The sequence below is a fragment of the Natrix helvetica genome, assembly GCF_964273705.1.
Source record: "Natrix helvetica genome assembly, chromosome: W".
NCBI classification, from domain to species: Eukaryota; Metazoa; Chordata; class Lepidosauria; order Squamata; family Natricidae; genus Natrix; species Natrix helvetica.
The window spans coordinates 9,179,483-9,197,083 of record NC_138555.1 but is presented as its reverse complement, the minus strand read 5'-3'; the positions used below and the strand labels follow the sequence as shown (position 1 = coordinate 9,197,083).

The 17,601-nt window shown below is 45.7% G+C and overlaps 1 protein-coding gene across 1 annotated transcript in view; it reads right to left on the bottom strand.

The window, feature by feature from the left end:
- LOC309400387 (NEDD8-conjugating enzyme Ubc12-like) overlaps nucleotides 1-17,031 on the bottom strand; it is a 60,457-nt gene extending 43,426 nt beyond the window's left edge. Inside the window, exons 1-2 of the mRNA XM_081968841.1 lie at nucleotides 16,583-17,031; nucleotides 15,396-15,490 (exon numbers count right to left, since the gene is read on the bottom strand). Of these exons, the coding sequence (XP_081824967.1) occupies nucleotides 15,396-15,490; nucleotides 16,583-16,691 (204 nt within the window). The 5' untranslated portion in view covers nucleotides 16,692-17,031. The remainder of the gene's footprint in view (nucleotides 1-15,395; nucleotides 15,491-16,582) is intronic.
- Nucleotides 17,032-17,601: the final 570 nt, after the last annotated feature.

Here is a 17,601-nt window from a genome sequence, read left to right as displayed (position 1 = left end):
ATGTCAATGGCTTAAACTCACCACAAAAAAGGAAAAAAATATTTCACTACTTGAAACAATTTAAAAATGATGTAATTTGCTTACAGGAAACACACATTAGAACACAGGATCAGAAATACTTGATGAACGCAAGACTGGGATCGCATTTTGTAGCATCTGCTCCGGAGAAGAAAAACGGTATAGTTATATATTTAAGAAAAGACTTAAAGTCTGAATTAATTGAAGCAGATCCTCAAGGTAGATATATTGCAATTGAACTATTAATAGAAGGAAAGAAAATACTCTTAACAGGAAGGCTTTTGCAAAATACCCAAACACGAACAAGATTACCTAAATCCTTTTTTGATATGATGGATGACTTTGAATTGAGAGATATCTGGAGAGAACGGAATGTTAAAGAACGCGGTTTCACTTTTTTTTCTGATAGGCACCTGTTGTGGCCCAGCAGGAGCCGTTGGAGTTGCCACCAGACTCCGACAGCGAGGTGTCCTCTGAGTCGGCTCAAGAGGAGGTGGGGGACCCTGGACAGGGTTCCGACGCTGAGCAGGGCGCAGAGAGGCTGGTTGGCCACCGGGGGGCGCCTGAGGCATGGAGCAGTGGTGAAAGCCAAAGGAAGGGGGCTCCTGATGTCATGCCTTGGAGCAGTGGGGAGGAGTCACAGGACAGTGAGTCAGACATCAGCAGTGAGCTATTAGATGCTCGTTACCGGCGTGCTACCGATCAGCTGCTGATCATTAGACTCCTCTCCAGACTATAAAGGGACTGCTTGTGGACACACCCTTTGCAGGAATCAACTGATCATTGGAGTTGGAGAAGCTCAGATCTGTGTCGTACTTTGGCAGGCTGGATTGCTGCTAAAGGGTTTACCTGGATTACTGTCAATCTGTTCCCTGGACCTTGGCAGGCAGGAGTGCTGCTAAGGTGATTATCTGGAGCTTGGTAGCTGGATTGCTGCCAAGGGGTGTCGCTGTAGCTGGATTGCTGCCCAGAGTGCTATCTTGACCTTGGCAGGCTGGATTGCTGCCAAGGTGGAACCTGTATGTCAATAAACATCTTTGAAGAGACTTTGTTTCGGAGTGCCTTGTTTTACAAGAGGAGGGGGGGTCAGAACAGGCACCAATCCCTTTCCAGAATTGATTTTATACTAATTACAAATGATTTTTTTTCCAGGGTAAAGAAGACTAAGATATGCCCGAGAACTTTAACAGATCACAACCCGGTCTGGATGGAACTTGAATGTGGAGACTGACCCAGGAGGTCTTGGAGAGTAAATGAAAATCTATTTAGATATGAGAAAAATGTTACGGAATGTAAAAAACTATTGAAAGAATATTTTGCTTTTAATATGCATAAGGTGATATCTATGGAAATGGTTTGGGACGCAAGTAAAGCATACATGAGAGGCGTTTTAATAAATCTGAATAATGTTCATAGGCGCAGACAAAGGGAGAAACAAAGGGAATTAGAGGAAGAGATTAAAAAAAAAGAGCAGGAGTTTATGTCTAAACTAGATGATAAGAAGACAAAAGAGATAATTACTTTATTGCGAGGGCAGTTCAATATGTTAATGTCGGACCAGATAGCCACTAATTTTCTATATGCTAAACACAACACTTTTTGCAATGCCAATAAACCAGGTGAATTTAGCATATATTTTAAGGAAAAAACAAAGATCCCATAATATAGAGAAAGTAGAATATAAAGGGAAAAAAGTTTTTCAACAGGATATGATTAAAAAGACTTTTTTGGAATTTTACACCAGATTGTATGCTGGTGACACAATAAAAGGGTCAGACATAGACAGATATTTGGAGAAAGAGAAAATTCCTATACTTACAGATGAGCAAAGGGGAAGATTGAATCAACTTGTAACTACAGAGGAAATCTTCCTGGCAATTAAGCAGTTAAAAATCGGCAAAGCTCCTGGCACAGATGGCTTGATGGCAGTTTATTATAAAAAATTACAACTAGAAATGATGGAACCTCTTAGGGAACTATTTAATAAAATCCAAATGGAAGGCAGGGTTCCACCATCCTGGAAAACAGCTTTTATTTCATTGATTCCAAAAGAAGATCAGGATCCTACCCAGCCAAAAAATTACAGGCCTATTTCATTACTTAATACAGATTATAAAATTTTTGGTAAAATATTGGTAAACAGGTTAATGCCAATTGCGCAACAAACGATTCACAATGATCAGTCTGGTTTTATACAGGGGAGACAAATGAAAAGTAATGTAAGACAAATCATCAATATAATGGAATATTTGGGAAAGTATAACCAAGTCCCGGCAGTGCTTTTATTCTTAGATGCGGAGAAAGCATTCGATCAAGTCAATTGGCAATCTTTAATAAAAATACTACAAAAGATGCAGTTCGGAGAGCATTTCATGCAATCTATCAAAGCAATATACCAGAAACAGACAGCACAAATTATAGTTAATGGAGGCTTAACAGAATCTTTTAAAATTGAAAAAGGAACAAGACAGGGGTGTCCCTTGTCTCCATTATTGTTTATCTTAACCCTGGAATTGTTATTGAACAGAATACGTGGGTCTGACGAACTACAAGGAATTAAGATTAGGCACTACGAATATAGAGTGAGAGCATTTGCGGATGACTTGGTTGTAACTTTAACCCAGCCGGGGGAATCAGTTACAGGTTTAATGAATATAATTAATCAATATGGTCAAGTATCTGGGTTCAAAGTAAATCTAGGGAAGACAAAGATGATAGCTAAAAATATGACTACGAACCCAAAAAAAGAATTAGAAAGAGTAACAGGATGTGAGATAGTAAAAAAGGTTAAATATTTAGGAATTTATATTACAACTTCAAATGGGAAATTATATAAGTACAATTATGAACCATTATGGCATAAAATACAGATAGAAATGAATAAATGCAAAAAAAACTACAATTGTCTTTGTTGGGAAGGATAGCAGCAGTTAAAATGAATGTTTTGCCCAAGTTTCTATTCTTCTTTCAAATGGTACCAATACTTTAAAAAGACGCAAATTTGGAAGAATGGCAGAAAGGTATTAACAACTTTGTTTGGGCAGGAAAGAAACCGAGAATAAAACTTAAAATAATGCAAGACATACGTGAAAGAGGAGGCTTAAAAATGCCCAACTTAAAATTATACTATGAAGCAGCAGTTTTAACAACAATTAGCGATTGGATTAACCTAACAGAGGATAGAATATTGAATATTGAGGGTTATGATTTGGTATATGGCTGGCATGCTTATTTAATATATGACAAGAAGGCCGACAAGATATTTAAAAGTCATATTTTAAGGAATGCCTTACTGCGTGTCTGGAATAAATATCAATATAGGCTAAACGACAAGATACCTATGTGGGGGGTGCCTAGACACGCTATAGAGAACATAAGTATAGAACAAAAACAAGATGTAACTACATATGCAGAACTTCTTAGTATGGATAGAGGTGTACCACAGTTAAAATCTTTGAATGCATTAAGAGACGAAAGGGTAATTCAAACCTGGTTTCAGTATTGTCAGTTACAGGCTAGATGGAAAAAAACCCAGAAAACTGGTATCATCCAAAATGAGGATAATTTGATAAAACAAATTAGGGTCCAGGGTCAAATGCACATAAAAAGGTTGTATAATGTATTGATAGAAATAGACTCAGAAACAGAATTAGTTAAAGATTGTATGATAAAATGGGCACAAAATTTTGAAGAACCAATAGTGATGGAAACATGGGAAGAGATCTGGGTAAGAAATGTAAAATTTACACAAGCTCAGAACTTGAGAGAGAATTTTTACAAGATGCTGTACAGATGGCATTTAGATCCAAAAAGGCTAGCCTGTATGTATCCGAATCTTCAATCTAAATGTTGGAGATGTGACTGTGTTGGTGCCATGTATTACCATATTTGGTGGACTTGTAAAAAAGTTAAAGCATTTTGGATAAAAATATGGTGGGTTATTCAAAATATTTTGAAAAAGAGGATAAAGTTCACACCTCAGTTGTTTATGTTAGGCATAGTTTCAGATTGTACTGTTATAGAGACTAATTTGATCTTGAACCTAACAACGGCATCAAGATTGTTGGTGGCGCAATACTGGAAGAAGGAAGCGTTGCCCACTATCCAAGAATGGACGTTAAAAGTAGTAAACTTAGCAGAGATGGCCAAAATTTCAGCGTATCTGAAGGACCACTCAGATGAGAAGTACAAACTGGATTGGAGAAGATGGATTGACTATATTCAAAACAAATACCGGACTAAAAAATTTCAGTTAGCTTATGAATGAAAGCATAAGGAATGTTACAATTTATTCAAAGTTAGTTTAATAAAGGGGGAGTTAAAGCACAAGAATAGTAACATGTTAAAATTAGCTACCTTATGTTAGCATATGGTTGTTATATGTTTATACCCTGTATTTTGCTCTGGGAGGTCGGGGGGAGGTCGGGTGGGAAGAGGGAAGGGTAAGGGGGGTGATAATTGTAAAATTTATTTAAAATTGTTAATAAAAAAAGAAAAAGACGTGATCGAAAATTTGATGATGTTCACCAAATGCAAAATGAGATTAAAACTCAAAGAATTCAAGTGGAAAATGAATATAAAGCGATTAAACTTGCTGACATTTATGGTAATTGGTTTGTTTTTGAAAATGCAAAAAATGGAATACTGAAAGATGAAATAAATGGAGAGGAAACCTATTTCAAAGGGCAAGAAATGTGCCCACCAGGGTACCGTGTATTCCATCAGCCTCGTGCCCGGGGTAGGGGTGGTGGGGTAGCGGTCATTATACGGGAAGTCCTGGCACCGAGAGAATTCACCGTACCTCAGATATCCGGATGTGAGACTCTAGGTGTGAGATGGGGCCCAGGGAGTCAGTTGGGCCTGCTGATTGCATACTTGGCACCTCGCTATGCTTCAGCGGCCCTGCCAGAGCTCCTCGAGGTGATTGCGGAGGTGGCAGTGGAGACCCCCAGACTATTAGTCATGGGGGACTTCAACCTGCCATCGACGGGTGAATCATCCGAGGTAGCCCAGGAGTTCATGGCTTCCATGACAGCCTTGGACCTGACCCAAATAATTCAGGGCCCCACACACGAGGGAGGACACATGCTGGACCTTGTTTTTATCTCTGGTCGATGGAAGAGTGATCTGGGAATAGGGGATCAGGTGATCACTCCCCTGTCATGGTCAGATCACTCGCTTCTCCGGCTGGACTTCCCTGACGCCACCCCCCCATCGCGGGGAGGCGGAACCAGAAGATCTTAGATGGTTCCGCCCCAGGCGACTGATGGAACCAGATAGGTTCCAGACGGAGCTTGGGCCACTTCCTGTTGCCCTGACCCGCTCCCGGACGGAGGACCTGGTGGCTGCATGGAACAGTGCGGCGGCCGGGGCCTTGGACCGGGTGGCGCCCTTGCGGCCTCTCCGGTGGCAGCGAACCACCCTGGCCCCTTGGTTTACCGAGGAGCTGAGGGTGATGAAGCGCCACAAGAGACGCCTAGAGAGCAGATGGAGATCCTCTTGTGCCGAATCTGACCGAACACAGGTAAGAGCCCATTTACGGACCTACCTTGTGGCACTAAGGATGGCTAAACGCCGATATTATGCCACCCTTATTGCGTCTGCAGAAAACCGCCCTGCCGCCCTGTTTCGGGTGACCCGCTCCCTCCTTTCACAGAGGTCGCGGGAAGCCCCTTTACAGGGGAGGGCAGAGGAATTTGGGGAATATCTGCAGGACAAAATCGCTCAGATCCAGAGCGAATGGGTCCCCCTCAGTGATTGTGAGGAGACACCGGAGGCGAGTCTTGAGGTATCTATCTGGGAGGAGTTTGACTCTGTTGCCGCTGAGGATATGGACAGGTTACGCGGGCGACTGCGGGCCACCACATGTTTATTGGACCCGTGCCCCTCCTGGCTTATACTGGCAGCCTGGGAGGTTACACGTGACTGGCTCCTGGGGCTGGTGAACGCCTCGCTGGAGGAGGGGTTCCTACCAACCGCCTTGAAAGAGGCGGTGGTGAGGCCCCTACTTAAGAGGCCTTCCCTAGACCCAGTAGAGTTAGCCAATTATCGTCCTGTCTCCAACCTTCCCTTTTTAGCGAAGGTTGTAGAGAATGTGGTGGCACAGCAGTTCCCTCGACACCTGGAGGAATTTACTTATCTAGACCCGCGCCAGTCCGGTTTCCGACCCGGTCACAGCACAGAGACGGCTTTGGTCGCGTTGGTGGATGATCTCTGGAGGGCGAAGGATGGGGGCTGTTCCTCCATCTTAGTCCTGTTAGACCTCTCAGCGGCTTTCGATACCATCGACCATGGTATCCTATTGCGTCGACTGGAGGGGATCTTTACCTTACCTTTATTTCGATTTTTATACCGCCCCCTCGGTGGTGTACAGTCAAATGAAATAGATAAAATGGACTACAAACATGCAAACATAAAAACATAGAAGAGGAGGCAATACAACACTGTACAGGTAAAGCAGATAAAAACAGTATATAAACAATCCTAAAAAATACCCAATTAAAATTACCCAGTTAAAATATATCTGCCAAGAGGTATAATGAGGTTATGAATGGTCCAGGCCGGCTAAACGGAACAGGTGAGTCTTCAGTTTTCGTCGAAAGGAGAGAAAGTCGGTGGTGGTTCTGATATCGGGGGGGGAGGTCATGCCAGAGGGTTGGGCCCATCACAGAGAAGGCTCTACTCCTAGGTGTCGCCCGTTGGCACTGCCTAGTGGACGGCACCCGGAGGAGCCCCTCCCTGTGAGAGCGAATCGGTCGCAGGGAAGTGTGTGGTAGGATGCGATCCCGCAAGTACCTAGGTCCTGAGCCATGGAGCGCTTTAAAGATGGTGATTAACACCTTGAAACGCACCCGAAATACCACAGGCAGCCAGTGCAGCTCGCGCAGGAGCGGTGTTACGTGGGAGTACCTAGTACTCCCAAAAATAGCCCGGGCGGCTGCGTTCTGGACTAGCTGCAGTCTTCGAGCGCGTCCCAAGGGAAGCCCCATGTAGAGAGCATTGCAGTAGTCCAGCCGAGACGTCACCAGTGCATGAGTGACCGTGCGTAGGGCATCCCGGTCCAGTAGGGGGCGCAATTGGCGCACCAGGCGAACCTGGTGGAACGCCCCCCTTGCCACGGCTGCCACATGGTCATCCATTGACAGCCGGGCATCTAGGAGGACGCCCAAATTGCGCGCCCGTTCCACAGGGGGCAATTGCTCGCCCCCTATGGTCAGCGATGGAATCAATTGACTGAACCGGGGTGCCGGTAGGCACAGCCACTCAGTCTTGGAGGGGTTGAGCTTGAGTCTGTTGTCCCCCATCCAGACCCCGACGGCTTCCAAACACCGGGTCATCACCTCGACAGCCTCGTTGGGGTGGTCTGGGGTGGAAATGTACAGCTGCGTATCGTCAGCGTACAGATGATACTCCACCCCAAAACCACGGATGATCTCCCCCAGCGGCTTCACATATGCGTTGAACAGAAGGGGCGAGAGGACCGACCCCTGAGGCACCCCACAAGTGAGTGGCCTCCGAGTCGACCTCTGCCCCCCTGCCAACACACATTGCGTCCGGTCGGAGAGGTAGGAGCCGAACCACCGCAAAACGGTGCCTCCAACTCCCATCCCCCCCAGCCGGCGCAATAGGATACCATGGTCGATGGTATCAAAAGCCGCCGAGAGATCTAATAGGACCAGGATAGAGGAACAACCCCTATCTCTGGCCCTCCAGAGATCATCGACCAACGCGACCAAGGCTGTCTCCGTGCTGTGTCCGGGCCGGAAGCCGGACTGGTGTGGGTCTAGATATTCGGATTCCTCAAGGTGTCGTGGAAACTGCTGTGCCACCACATTCTCTACAACCTTCGCTAAAAAGGGAAGGTTGGAGACTGGACGATAATTAGCTAGCTCCATCGGGTCAAGGGAAGGCCTCTTGAGTAAGGGCATCACCACCGCCTCTTTCAAGGCAGCAGGAAAGGACCCCTCGCTCAAAGAGGCGTTCACCAGGCCCAGTAGCCAGCCTCGTGTCACTTCCCAGGATGCCAGTACCAACCAGGAGGGACACGGGTCCATTAAACATGTGGTCGGTCGCAGCCGTCCACGCAACCTATCCAAATCCTCGGGGGCAACAGACGCAAACTCCTCCCAGAGTGGTCTCACAAGACTCACTGTTGACGGCTCCTCTGGTCCACTGAAGGGGGTCCATCCGCTCCGGATCTGAGCGTTTTTGTCCTGCAGATATTCCCCAAACTCCTCTGCTCTGCCCTGTAGAGGGGCTTCCCGCGTCCTCTGTGATAAGAGAGAGCGGGTCACCCGAAACAGGGCGGCAGGGCGGTTATCGGCGGACGCAATAAGAGTGGCACAATGTCTGCGTTTGGCCACTCTTAATGCCACAAGGTAAGTCCGTAAATAGGCTCTTACTTGTGTTCGGTCAGATTCGGAGCGTGAAGACCTCCACCTGCCCTCTAGGCGTCTCCTATGGCGCTTCATCACCCTCAGGTCCTCGGTGAACCAAGGAGCCCGGGTGGGTCGTCGCCGCAGGAGAGGCCGCAAAGGCGAAACTCGGTCCATGGCCCCAGCGGCCGCCCTATTCTAGGCGGCCACTAGGTTCTCGGAGCGAGAGCGGGTCAGGGCTACAGGGAATGGCCCAAGCTCCGTCTGGAACCTATCCGGTTCCATCAGGCGCCTGGGGCGGTACCAACTTGGATAGTTTTGTTCCGCCTCCTCGTGGTGGGGGGTAGCGCCAGGGAAGTCCAGCCGGAGACATGAGTGATCTGACCATGACACGGGAGTAATGGTTACATCCCCTCTTCCCAGATCACTCGCCCACGCTTCAGATACAAAAACAAGGTCCAGAGTGTGGCCACCTTCGTGTGTGGGGCTCTGAATTAATTGGGTCAGGTCCATGGCTGTCATGGAAGCCATGAACTCCCGAGCTACCTCGGATGCTTCCCCCATCGACGGCAAGTTGAAATCCCCCATAACCACAAGCTTGGGGGTCTCAACTGCCGTCTCTGAGATCAGCTCGAGGAGCTTGGGCAGGGCTGCTGACGTATAGCGAGGAGCCAAGTATACAATCAGCAAGCCCCACTGCCTCCCTGGGCCCCATTTCACACCAAGGGACTCACATCCGGGTATCTGAGGTACAGTGAACTCCCACGGCTCTAGACATTCCCGTATAACTACCGCCACCCCACCACCCTTACCCACGGCTCGAGGCTGATGAAATGCACGGAAACCCGGCGGGCACATTTCCACAAGGGGTAAACCACCCTCATGGTTGGGGGTGAGGGGCACCGTTTTGCGGTGGTTTTCCTCCTTCCTCTCCGGTCGGACGCAATGTGTGTTGGCGGGGGAGCAGAGGTCGACCCTGAGGCCGCTCACGTGTGGAGTGCCACAGGGATCGGTCCTCTCCCCTCTCCTGTTCAACACATACATGAAACCGCTGGGCGAGATCCTTCGAAGATTCGGGGTTGAGTGCCATCTATATGCAGATGACACTCAGTTGTACATTTCTACCCCGAACCACCCCAACGAAGCCGTCGAGGTGATGTCCCGGTGTCTGGAAGCCGTGCGGGTCTGGATGGGCGACAACAGACTCAAACTCAACCCTTCCAAGACGGAGTGGCTGTGGTTACCGGCGCCCCGCTTTAGCCAATGTGTTCCATCTCTGGCCATCGGGGAGGGAACAACTGCCCCCAGTGGATAGGGTACGCAATTTGGGCGTCCTCCTAGATTCCCGGCTGTCGCTAGATGATCATGTGACGGCCGTGGCTAGGGGGGCGTTCCACCAGGTTCGCCTGGTGCGCCAATTGCGCCCCTTACTAGAGCAGGACGCCCTTTGCACAGTCACTCATGCCCTAGTGCAGTGATGGCGAACCTTTTTCGCCTCGGGTGCCAAAAGCACATACGTGCGCGCTATCACACGAACTCGAGTGCCGACCCACATAACGTAATGTCCCCGCTCACCTGTGTGGACCGTGCATTATTGCACAAGGCTTCCTCGCCACTCCCTGCTCTGGCTGCTTCCCCTTGGCTAACACCCAGTGAGGGGAGAAGTTGCTCTGCCACTAATGGGCAGAGATTGGGGTGGGGGTGGGGGGATGCTCAAGTGTGCTCCTGTGTCAAAAAACCTTCCCTTATCATTCTCCTGTGTAAAGATTGGGCCCTTTTTACAATGGCAGGTGTGAGTCCAGTTGCTAAATTCTCCCCTTCTATTAAAGAGGATCCTGGGCACTACAGTCAATAGACAAATGAGGAAGGGAGCTGCTGGCACAGGGAAAAGAAAAGCAGCAAGAAAAGAAGAAAAAGCAGCTTTTTCCCCTCAAAGTGGCTGCTCTGTTCCCCCCCCCCTCCCCCGTGCTAGCACAGAGGATCCTGCCTGGTCCCTGCAATCCAAAGGGAAATGAGGAAGAGACCAATCTGCATGAGGGAAAGACAAGTAGCAAGGAAATAAGGAAAAGCAGCTTTTCCCCCCTCAAGGTGGCTCCTCTGTTGCCCTTTTCTCCATTTCAGCACCACTCCATGGAGCCTGCCCCACCCCCCATCGCCCAGGTCCTCGCTTCTCCCAAGCATTTCTTTGCCTATTTAATTTCCCCTCCGTAGCATTTTTCCATCGTGTTTCTTGCCGTTTTGGACAGGAAAACAAAGTTTGTGGGACTAAAAAAAACTCCTTTCAAGCAATCAATTCCAACTTTGCGAGATCTCTTCCCCCTCCCCAAGTTGTAATTGATTGAAGTTTTTTTTAGTCCCACAAACTTTGTTTCTCTGCACACGATGGCAAGAAACGCGATGGAGCTGGAAATCAGGTAGGCAAAGAAATGTTTGGGAGAAGCGAGGACCTGGGCGATGGTGGGTGGGGCAACCTCGATGCCCTAGCACTGAAATGGAGAAAAGGGCAACAGCAGCCACGTTGAATGAAAGAAGCCTCTTTTCTTCTTTCCTTACTAGCAGGGGGGAGGGGGGAATACAGCAGGCAGCACGGGGGAAAGAAGCCTCTTTCCTTGCCGCTTGTCTCCCCCGTGCTGGCAGCTCTCTCAGCGATCGGGCAGGATCCTTTTTAGTAGCAGGGGGGAGGGGGGAACACAGCAGGCAGCACGGGGGAAAGAAGCCTCTTTCCTTGCCGCTTGTCTCCCCCGTGCTGGCAGCTCTCTCAGCGATCGGGCAGGATCCTTTTTAGTAGCAGGGGGGAGGGGGGAACACAGCAGGCAGCACGGGGGAAAGAAGCCTCTTTCCTTACCGCTTGTCTTTCCCCGTTCCGGCAGCTCTCTTTGCATTGGGCTGTTTTTCGCCCTTTGGAGGCTTCAGGAAATCCTCCGGAGATTAAAAAAAACTATCGAAAATCAGCTGGCCAGCGGGTGCATGCGCACTGGAGCTGACAGGGCAATGCCTCGCGTGCCCTCAGAAATGGCTCCGCGTGCCGCCTGTGGCACGCGTGCCATAGGTTCGCCATCACGGCCCTAGTGACTTCTCGCCTTGATTACTGTAACGCTCTCTACATGGGGCTCCCCTTGAGATGCACCCGAAGGCTCCAGCTGGTTCAGAATGCAGCCGCGCGGGTTATTATGGGGAGTACTAGGTACTCCCATGTAACACCTTTCCTGCGTGAGCTGCACTGGCTACCTGTGGCTTTTCGGGTGCGTTTCAAGGTGTTGATTGTCATCTTCAAAGCGCTCCATGGCTCGGGACCTAGATATCTGCGGGATCACATTCTACCCCATACATCCCTGCGACCAATCCGCTCTCACAGAGAGGGCCTCCTCCGGGTTCCTTCCGCTAAACAGTGCGGGCGGGCGGTGCCTAGGAGTAGGGCCTTCTCTGTGATGGGCCCAACCCTCTGGAACGACCTCCCCCCCGATATTAGAACCACCTCTGATCTCCGCTCCTTCCGCAAGAAACTCAAGACCCACCTGTTTCGAGTAGCTGGTCTGGCCTAATTATAATCGTAATTGTATTTACAAAGGGAACATCTATCACTAACTTTCCTGGATGGCTTTTTAAATTTTATATTGGGGTTTTAAACGGGTTTTAAAATTGTTTTTAATTATTTAAATTGGTTTTGGGGTTTTATATACAGACAGTATGTGTGTGTTGTTCTGTTCAATGTCTTATGTTATGCTTTTGTTGTTTTGATTTTGAACGGTCTGTACACCGCCCCGAGTCCCTACGGGGAGAGGGGGCGGTCTATAAATTAAATAAACCTTAAACCTTAACCTTAAGATATAGAAGAAGAAGAAAAAAGTAAAGAATTTATGGACTATGAAACCTTATTAACGAAAATATGGATAACACTGCTGACAACTAAAGACAAGTGGAATAAAAAAGCAGAAAGAGGGCATCAGGATTATATGAGAGATCTTACAAGCAAGGAGTTGCTAGAACCAGTCCATACAAAGCTCATTAAGAAGAAGCTTAGAAGATTGATACCACAAATGGCAGAGGACATAAGATTGTTTTGTTATTGGAAAGATACAGGTTGATAGATGGAAGAGTATAATTTAAAACTACTAGCTAAACCTAGTGAAACCTAGTGATAATAGGTATAGTCAAATAAAAAATTGATAATGATAATACTGTATACAATGTGTAGTGTTATGATAAGCAATAATTGGATATGAATATTGAATGATACCTGAGATTATATATAAAGGTTAATAATAATAATAACAATAAAAAAGAAAACTAAATTAGACAGAGTTAAGTTTTGATTATTAGGGGGAAAATGTTGTGACATAGAATATAGCCAAATAAAGAAAGGATAATAATAATCTACATATATGTATGGGTATAATATAAGGAAATTGGATGTAAATTGTAAACAGCGATCTGGAAAGGAGGATTAGAAAACTCTGTTATTAAATATTATGGATGTTTAGCTAGAATAGGATATAAGGATTTAATGTTAATGGAGGATTTTATAAATAAGTAAATGAAATGCCAGTATGTGGTTATGTATTAAATTTTGCTACATTTCATGATGAAGGATGTTTAAACAATTATAGTCAAATAAAAGTGGAGGTATGATGATGGTAATATGTATAAACATTTGAGTTAAGATAGAGTTAATATGAATTATACTTGATGACGGTAGAAGAGATGCACAAAAACCGTTTGTAACCAACTGATACACTTTCTACAGGATGTAAAGAAGGAGGATTTTTATGTTTGTTTTAAAAATTAAAAATAACTAAAAAAGTTTTTGGCAAAAAAAAAAGTTCTCTGAGGAAGATTCTAGTCTCAGAGTTCTGATTTGCTTGAATTCGTTAGTGGGAGCCATGACATTCAGTGCTTTATCATTCTAACAGATCAAAAGCTCACTTAACTCTCAAGTGGTGAGATGAAAGCTGCTCCCCCAAATGTAGTGAATGCAGCCAGAAAACCTACTAAATTTAAATTACATATGAATTAAATTCAGTTGATAATAATCACTCACTCTCCAGTGTTGTATTTAATGGTGTTCATTTCAGCCACATCTAAAATTACAACATAACCATTTTTGGAGGTCTCAAGGTCTGTAGCTAAGACTTTCAGAAGGTACATATAATCTGGTAAATTAGGTTGTGCATCTCTATTTAATGGTCCAAAGAGACCTATGCTAATTGATACTCTAATTTTCCCCCTAACATCTCACACCTTTGAACTATGACAAGGTAGAATTATGATACCAATACACAAATGAATTGATTAAAAATAGAATACGTTGAAGTTCTCCTTACTCTCTTCTCATGCCAATCCTCTCCCCACTTTAAAATAAGGTATTTTGCAAAGACATTTTAGCCTACCTTCAGAGCTAATTTATGTACAAAATGGACCACACTGCATTCAAAATGTGAAGAATTTTAAGCAATAATGGACAGACTTAAAGCACAAAAGTAAAAATATCACAGACATACTGTATACTGATATGTTAAAATCACATGAGACATTGGCCTGGTAAATCACTCCATTCATGAAGTCTCCCCCACCCAAAGTAACCAGCTATGGATAATTTTCTACTTAAGACCATGCTTCTGAACAGGTGACACATTCATGGGGTGTGGCCATAGCCATTTAGATTTTTAAAAAGCCACCCTGCCTTCTGAACAGGTAAATTCAAAATTCAAACATAGCAAATAGACAATTTGGGAAAATATTTTACTATAATTATCCTAAAAACAAAATATAAGAAAAGCTCAGCAGACAGGTTTAGTATTTATGGTGCAGTGACAAGCTAAGAAGGATACATATGAGAAGTAAATAAGAAATATGGCAGGATGCAATGAGAAAAAAAAGAGGGAATATCCCAGGACACTCAACCCTTCAACATGCTACAGGTAGTCCTCAACGTACAACAGTTCATTAGTTACAATGGCACTGAAAAAACTGAGTTATGACCAGTTTTCACACTTACAACACCCCCATTGTCACATGATCAAAATTCAGATGCTTGGCAAGTGGTTGTGGGCTGGCTGTCGGCAGAGCATACAACCATAGAGCGTACGCTCAGAGCGGCCACTGCCAGAAGACTCGGTTTGGAAGCTGCCGAAAAAGCCATGCTGGGATGGCGGTGGCGGCAGCAGCGGAGCAGCTCTGGCTCTGCAGGGAGAGCTGGGCCAGGACATCCTGAGGCTGGGAGGCGTGTGAGCGAGAGTGGAACAGCCACTCGCACAACCCCCCTCTTCAGCCGTGCAGAGCGCCATTCACTGGCATTTTGAAGGCACCAAGCTGCGGGAGCCGGGCGGCGGTGAACAGGCGCTCACGCGGTTTGGCAATACCCCTAGGTCAGTGAATGGCGCTGTGCCCGGCTGGAAAGGGGGTTTGCCAGGTGGCTGCTCGTGAGCGTGGCCGCTTCATGGCTGTTGTGTTGCGCTGCTGCAACAGCGCAACACAGCCATTCGCCCATGAGGCTGTGCCCGACTCTTTGGGAGCCCGCTCGCAAGAGAGCAGCTGCCCGGCAACCCCAAAACAATAAACCCTCCCCTCATAATAAGGCCCAAGCCATATTTTGTGTGTAAAAAGAAAATAAGACCCTGTCTTATTTTCGGGGAAACACGGTATTTATGATGGTTGCAGTGTCCTGGGGTCACATGATGCCCTCTTACAATCTTCTGACAAGCAGTCAATGGGGAATCCAGATTCACTTAGCAACCAAGTTGTTTCACTTAGCAACATAAATTTTGAGCTCAATTGTGGTCGTAACTCAAGGACTACATGTACTCTCTACAATTTCAACTACAAGAGCCCTAATGATTAAAGCTATTTTCAATAAGTATTCCCCAAACCAAGTTCTATCAATCATCCCTTATAGAGAAAAAACAGCACTGGACACAGCCTACTAATACACTGATTATGGGGCTCAGAGATTCAAACAGCACAGTATGTAAGTACCATGTTAAACAGTTCTTTCCTATCACTTACCTCATCAGGGCAGATAACTAGCTTGAAGTTGAGAAGATCATCCTGGTCTGAAAAGTCTATTTCGCATGTCTTTGGCAAATTAAGTTCATTTATATCTGGCAGGAAAAGCAGAAGTAATTGTCAGTTTAGAGAAGGCAGCTGGTTAGAGATTTGTGACCAAATCAATAGAAAAGCCTCTAATTCCCAAACCAAAATATAATTCCTCTTTATGTTGATCATTAGCTCAACACTGATATATTTCTCTGAAAAGTTTTAGAAAAGTGGGGGGAAAGTCAACAGTTTCTTGACCACAAGACAGGAAAATAAACTGGCAAATTTGATCCAATCTCATGATTTTCTTATCTTCCTAAAATGGCTCCAGGATAGCTTGTTGGAAATTTTGGTTCACTGCATATCCTACAAAAATGAAACGAAATATATGTATGTGCACAAGGAAAACTATTAAGGGACAATCAAGTTACTGTAATGTAATGAAAATGTAAGTTATAGGCATGGATTATTCTGAATGAGGAGATATTTTAAACAGGATATTTGAAATTATAAAAGACTGCATGTGTCCAAGATTACGGTAATAGAAAACACCTCATAGCCTAGTCTAACTCAAATTGTTTATAATAAAGCATAAAAATGGAGATGTTCAATAGCCAAAACTTTGTGGAGGAAGGACAAGGAACAAAAATCAGCAATATACAGTTTTGGGGTTTTCATGTATCCACAAGTTACTTTAGCCTATTATAGTGTTTATAACTCATCCTATGAAGAAAATCAGACTACCATTGGTTTGTGAGTTTGAAAAGCCAGAGTAAGGTCCAAGAGAGTTCTGGAAGTAAAAGGAATTAGGTAAGACCTGCCTAGTTCAATGATTTGTCAGGAAGGGCTTTTCCAGTCTGCTATGAAGATCACTGGATAAATATATCGAGAAAAATCGAAGCACTAAGGCACCACCATACGAAAATTGGGGGGGGGGGGGCGACACGTGATGTTCATCAACGGGGGCAACTGAGACAGCAAGCCCTCGGTGGACAAAGTTTTAATCCTGTCGTCGACAGGAGGTACCTACAATACTACCTGATTCTTGCGGCACGGAAGAAGAAACAGGAGCAGCACTGCCCTCACCAGCCCGGCTTTGTTTCTTTCCCCTAGAAATAAACGCAGCTGCCCATCTATCTCTCGACCTTCCCCCTAACCTTTCTGGATGCGGAGCTGCGCGGCAGACGCTTTCTTGGTGGAGCCTTTAGTGCCGCCAGCCGATTCCTCTTCCTTCTTTTGCTGTTTCAGCGAGAATAGCTTGATCATCTTGGCTGGCTCCTGGTGCCTTGGCTAACTGTTGTTTGGCCCTTCCGGCCCCGGCCTCTCCCAGTGGTTACCGCAGCCAGGCCCAACACACTACTGCCCGGCTCTTGAGAAAAGAGAGGGAGGTTAATGGGGGGGACGGCGACTCCCGCGGCCTGGCCTGTCTTGGCCGGCCGAGAGAGACGGGAGGATGAGGGCGGGGAGGCCGAGCCAGGGAAAGGACCAAGCAACCGGGGGAGTCCCGCCTCAGAGCGCCGCCGCCGCCGCTTTTCCTATTGCTTGCTCCGTGTGTAAGTCTGATTTAAACACACAGTCGTTTTCGGCCCTTCCCGGAAGAGCGTCGGCAACTTCCGCCATACACTCAAGCTCCGCCTACTTGCCGACTCTCCGAAAGGACTTGGCTGCCTTCGGTGAAGAAAGGTGACGCTTATAGAAGCTCTCGGGCTTTCAAGTTCAGGGCTCGGCCTTCCTTTTAAAAAATATATTTTTATTTATATATTTTTCTTAACATATATAAGTATTTAGTAAACAGTGTATTGTCTGGGTCATTTTACATATACATAATTCTAGTAACAATAATATTCTTTACTTGTATATTTGTATTGTATTCTTCCAATTTCTAATTTCTGCCTTTATTGTCTAACCATTGATCAAACAAATCCCAACTTAAAAAGTATTCTGTATCTTCTTTATCCTTTATCTTTAATGTTAACCTATCCATTTCCACACAGTCTAGTATTTTTTTGATTATATCGTCATCTGTAGGAGTTTCATTTTTCCAGTATTGTGCAAATACAATTCTCGCTGCTCTCAAAACATGCAATATTAAATATACATTCCTTTTGTCGTAATTTTCTGGCAATATACCTAACAAAAATATTTCTGGCTTTAGCTCTATATGTTGTTTTGCCAT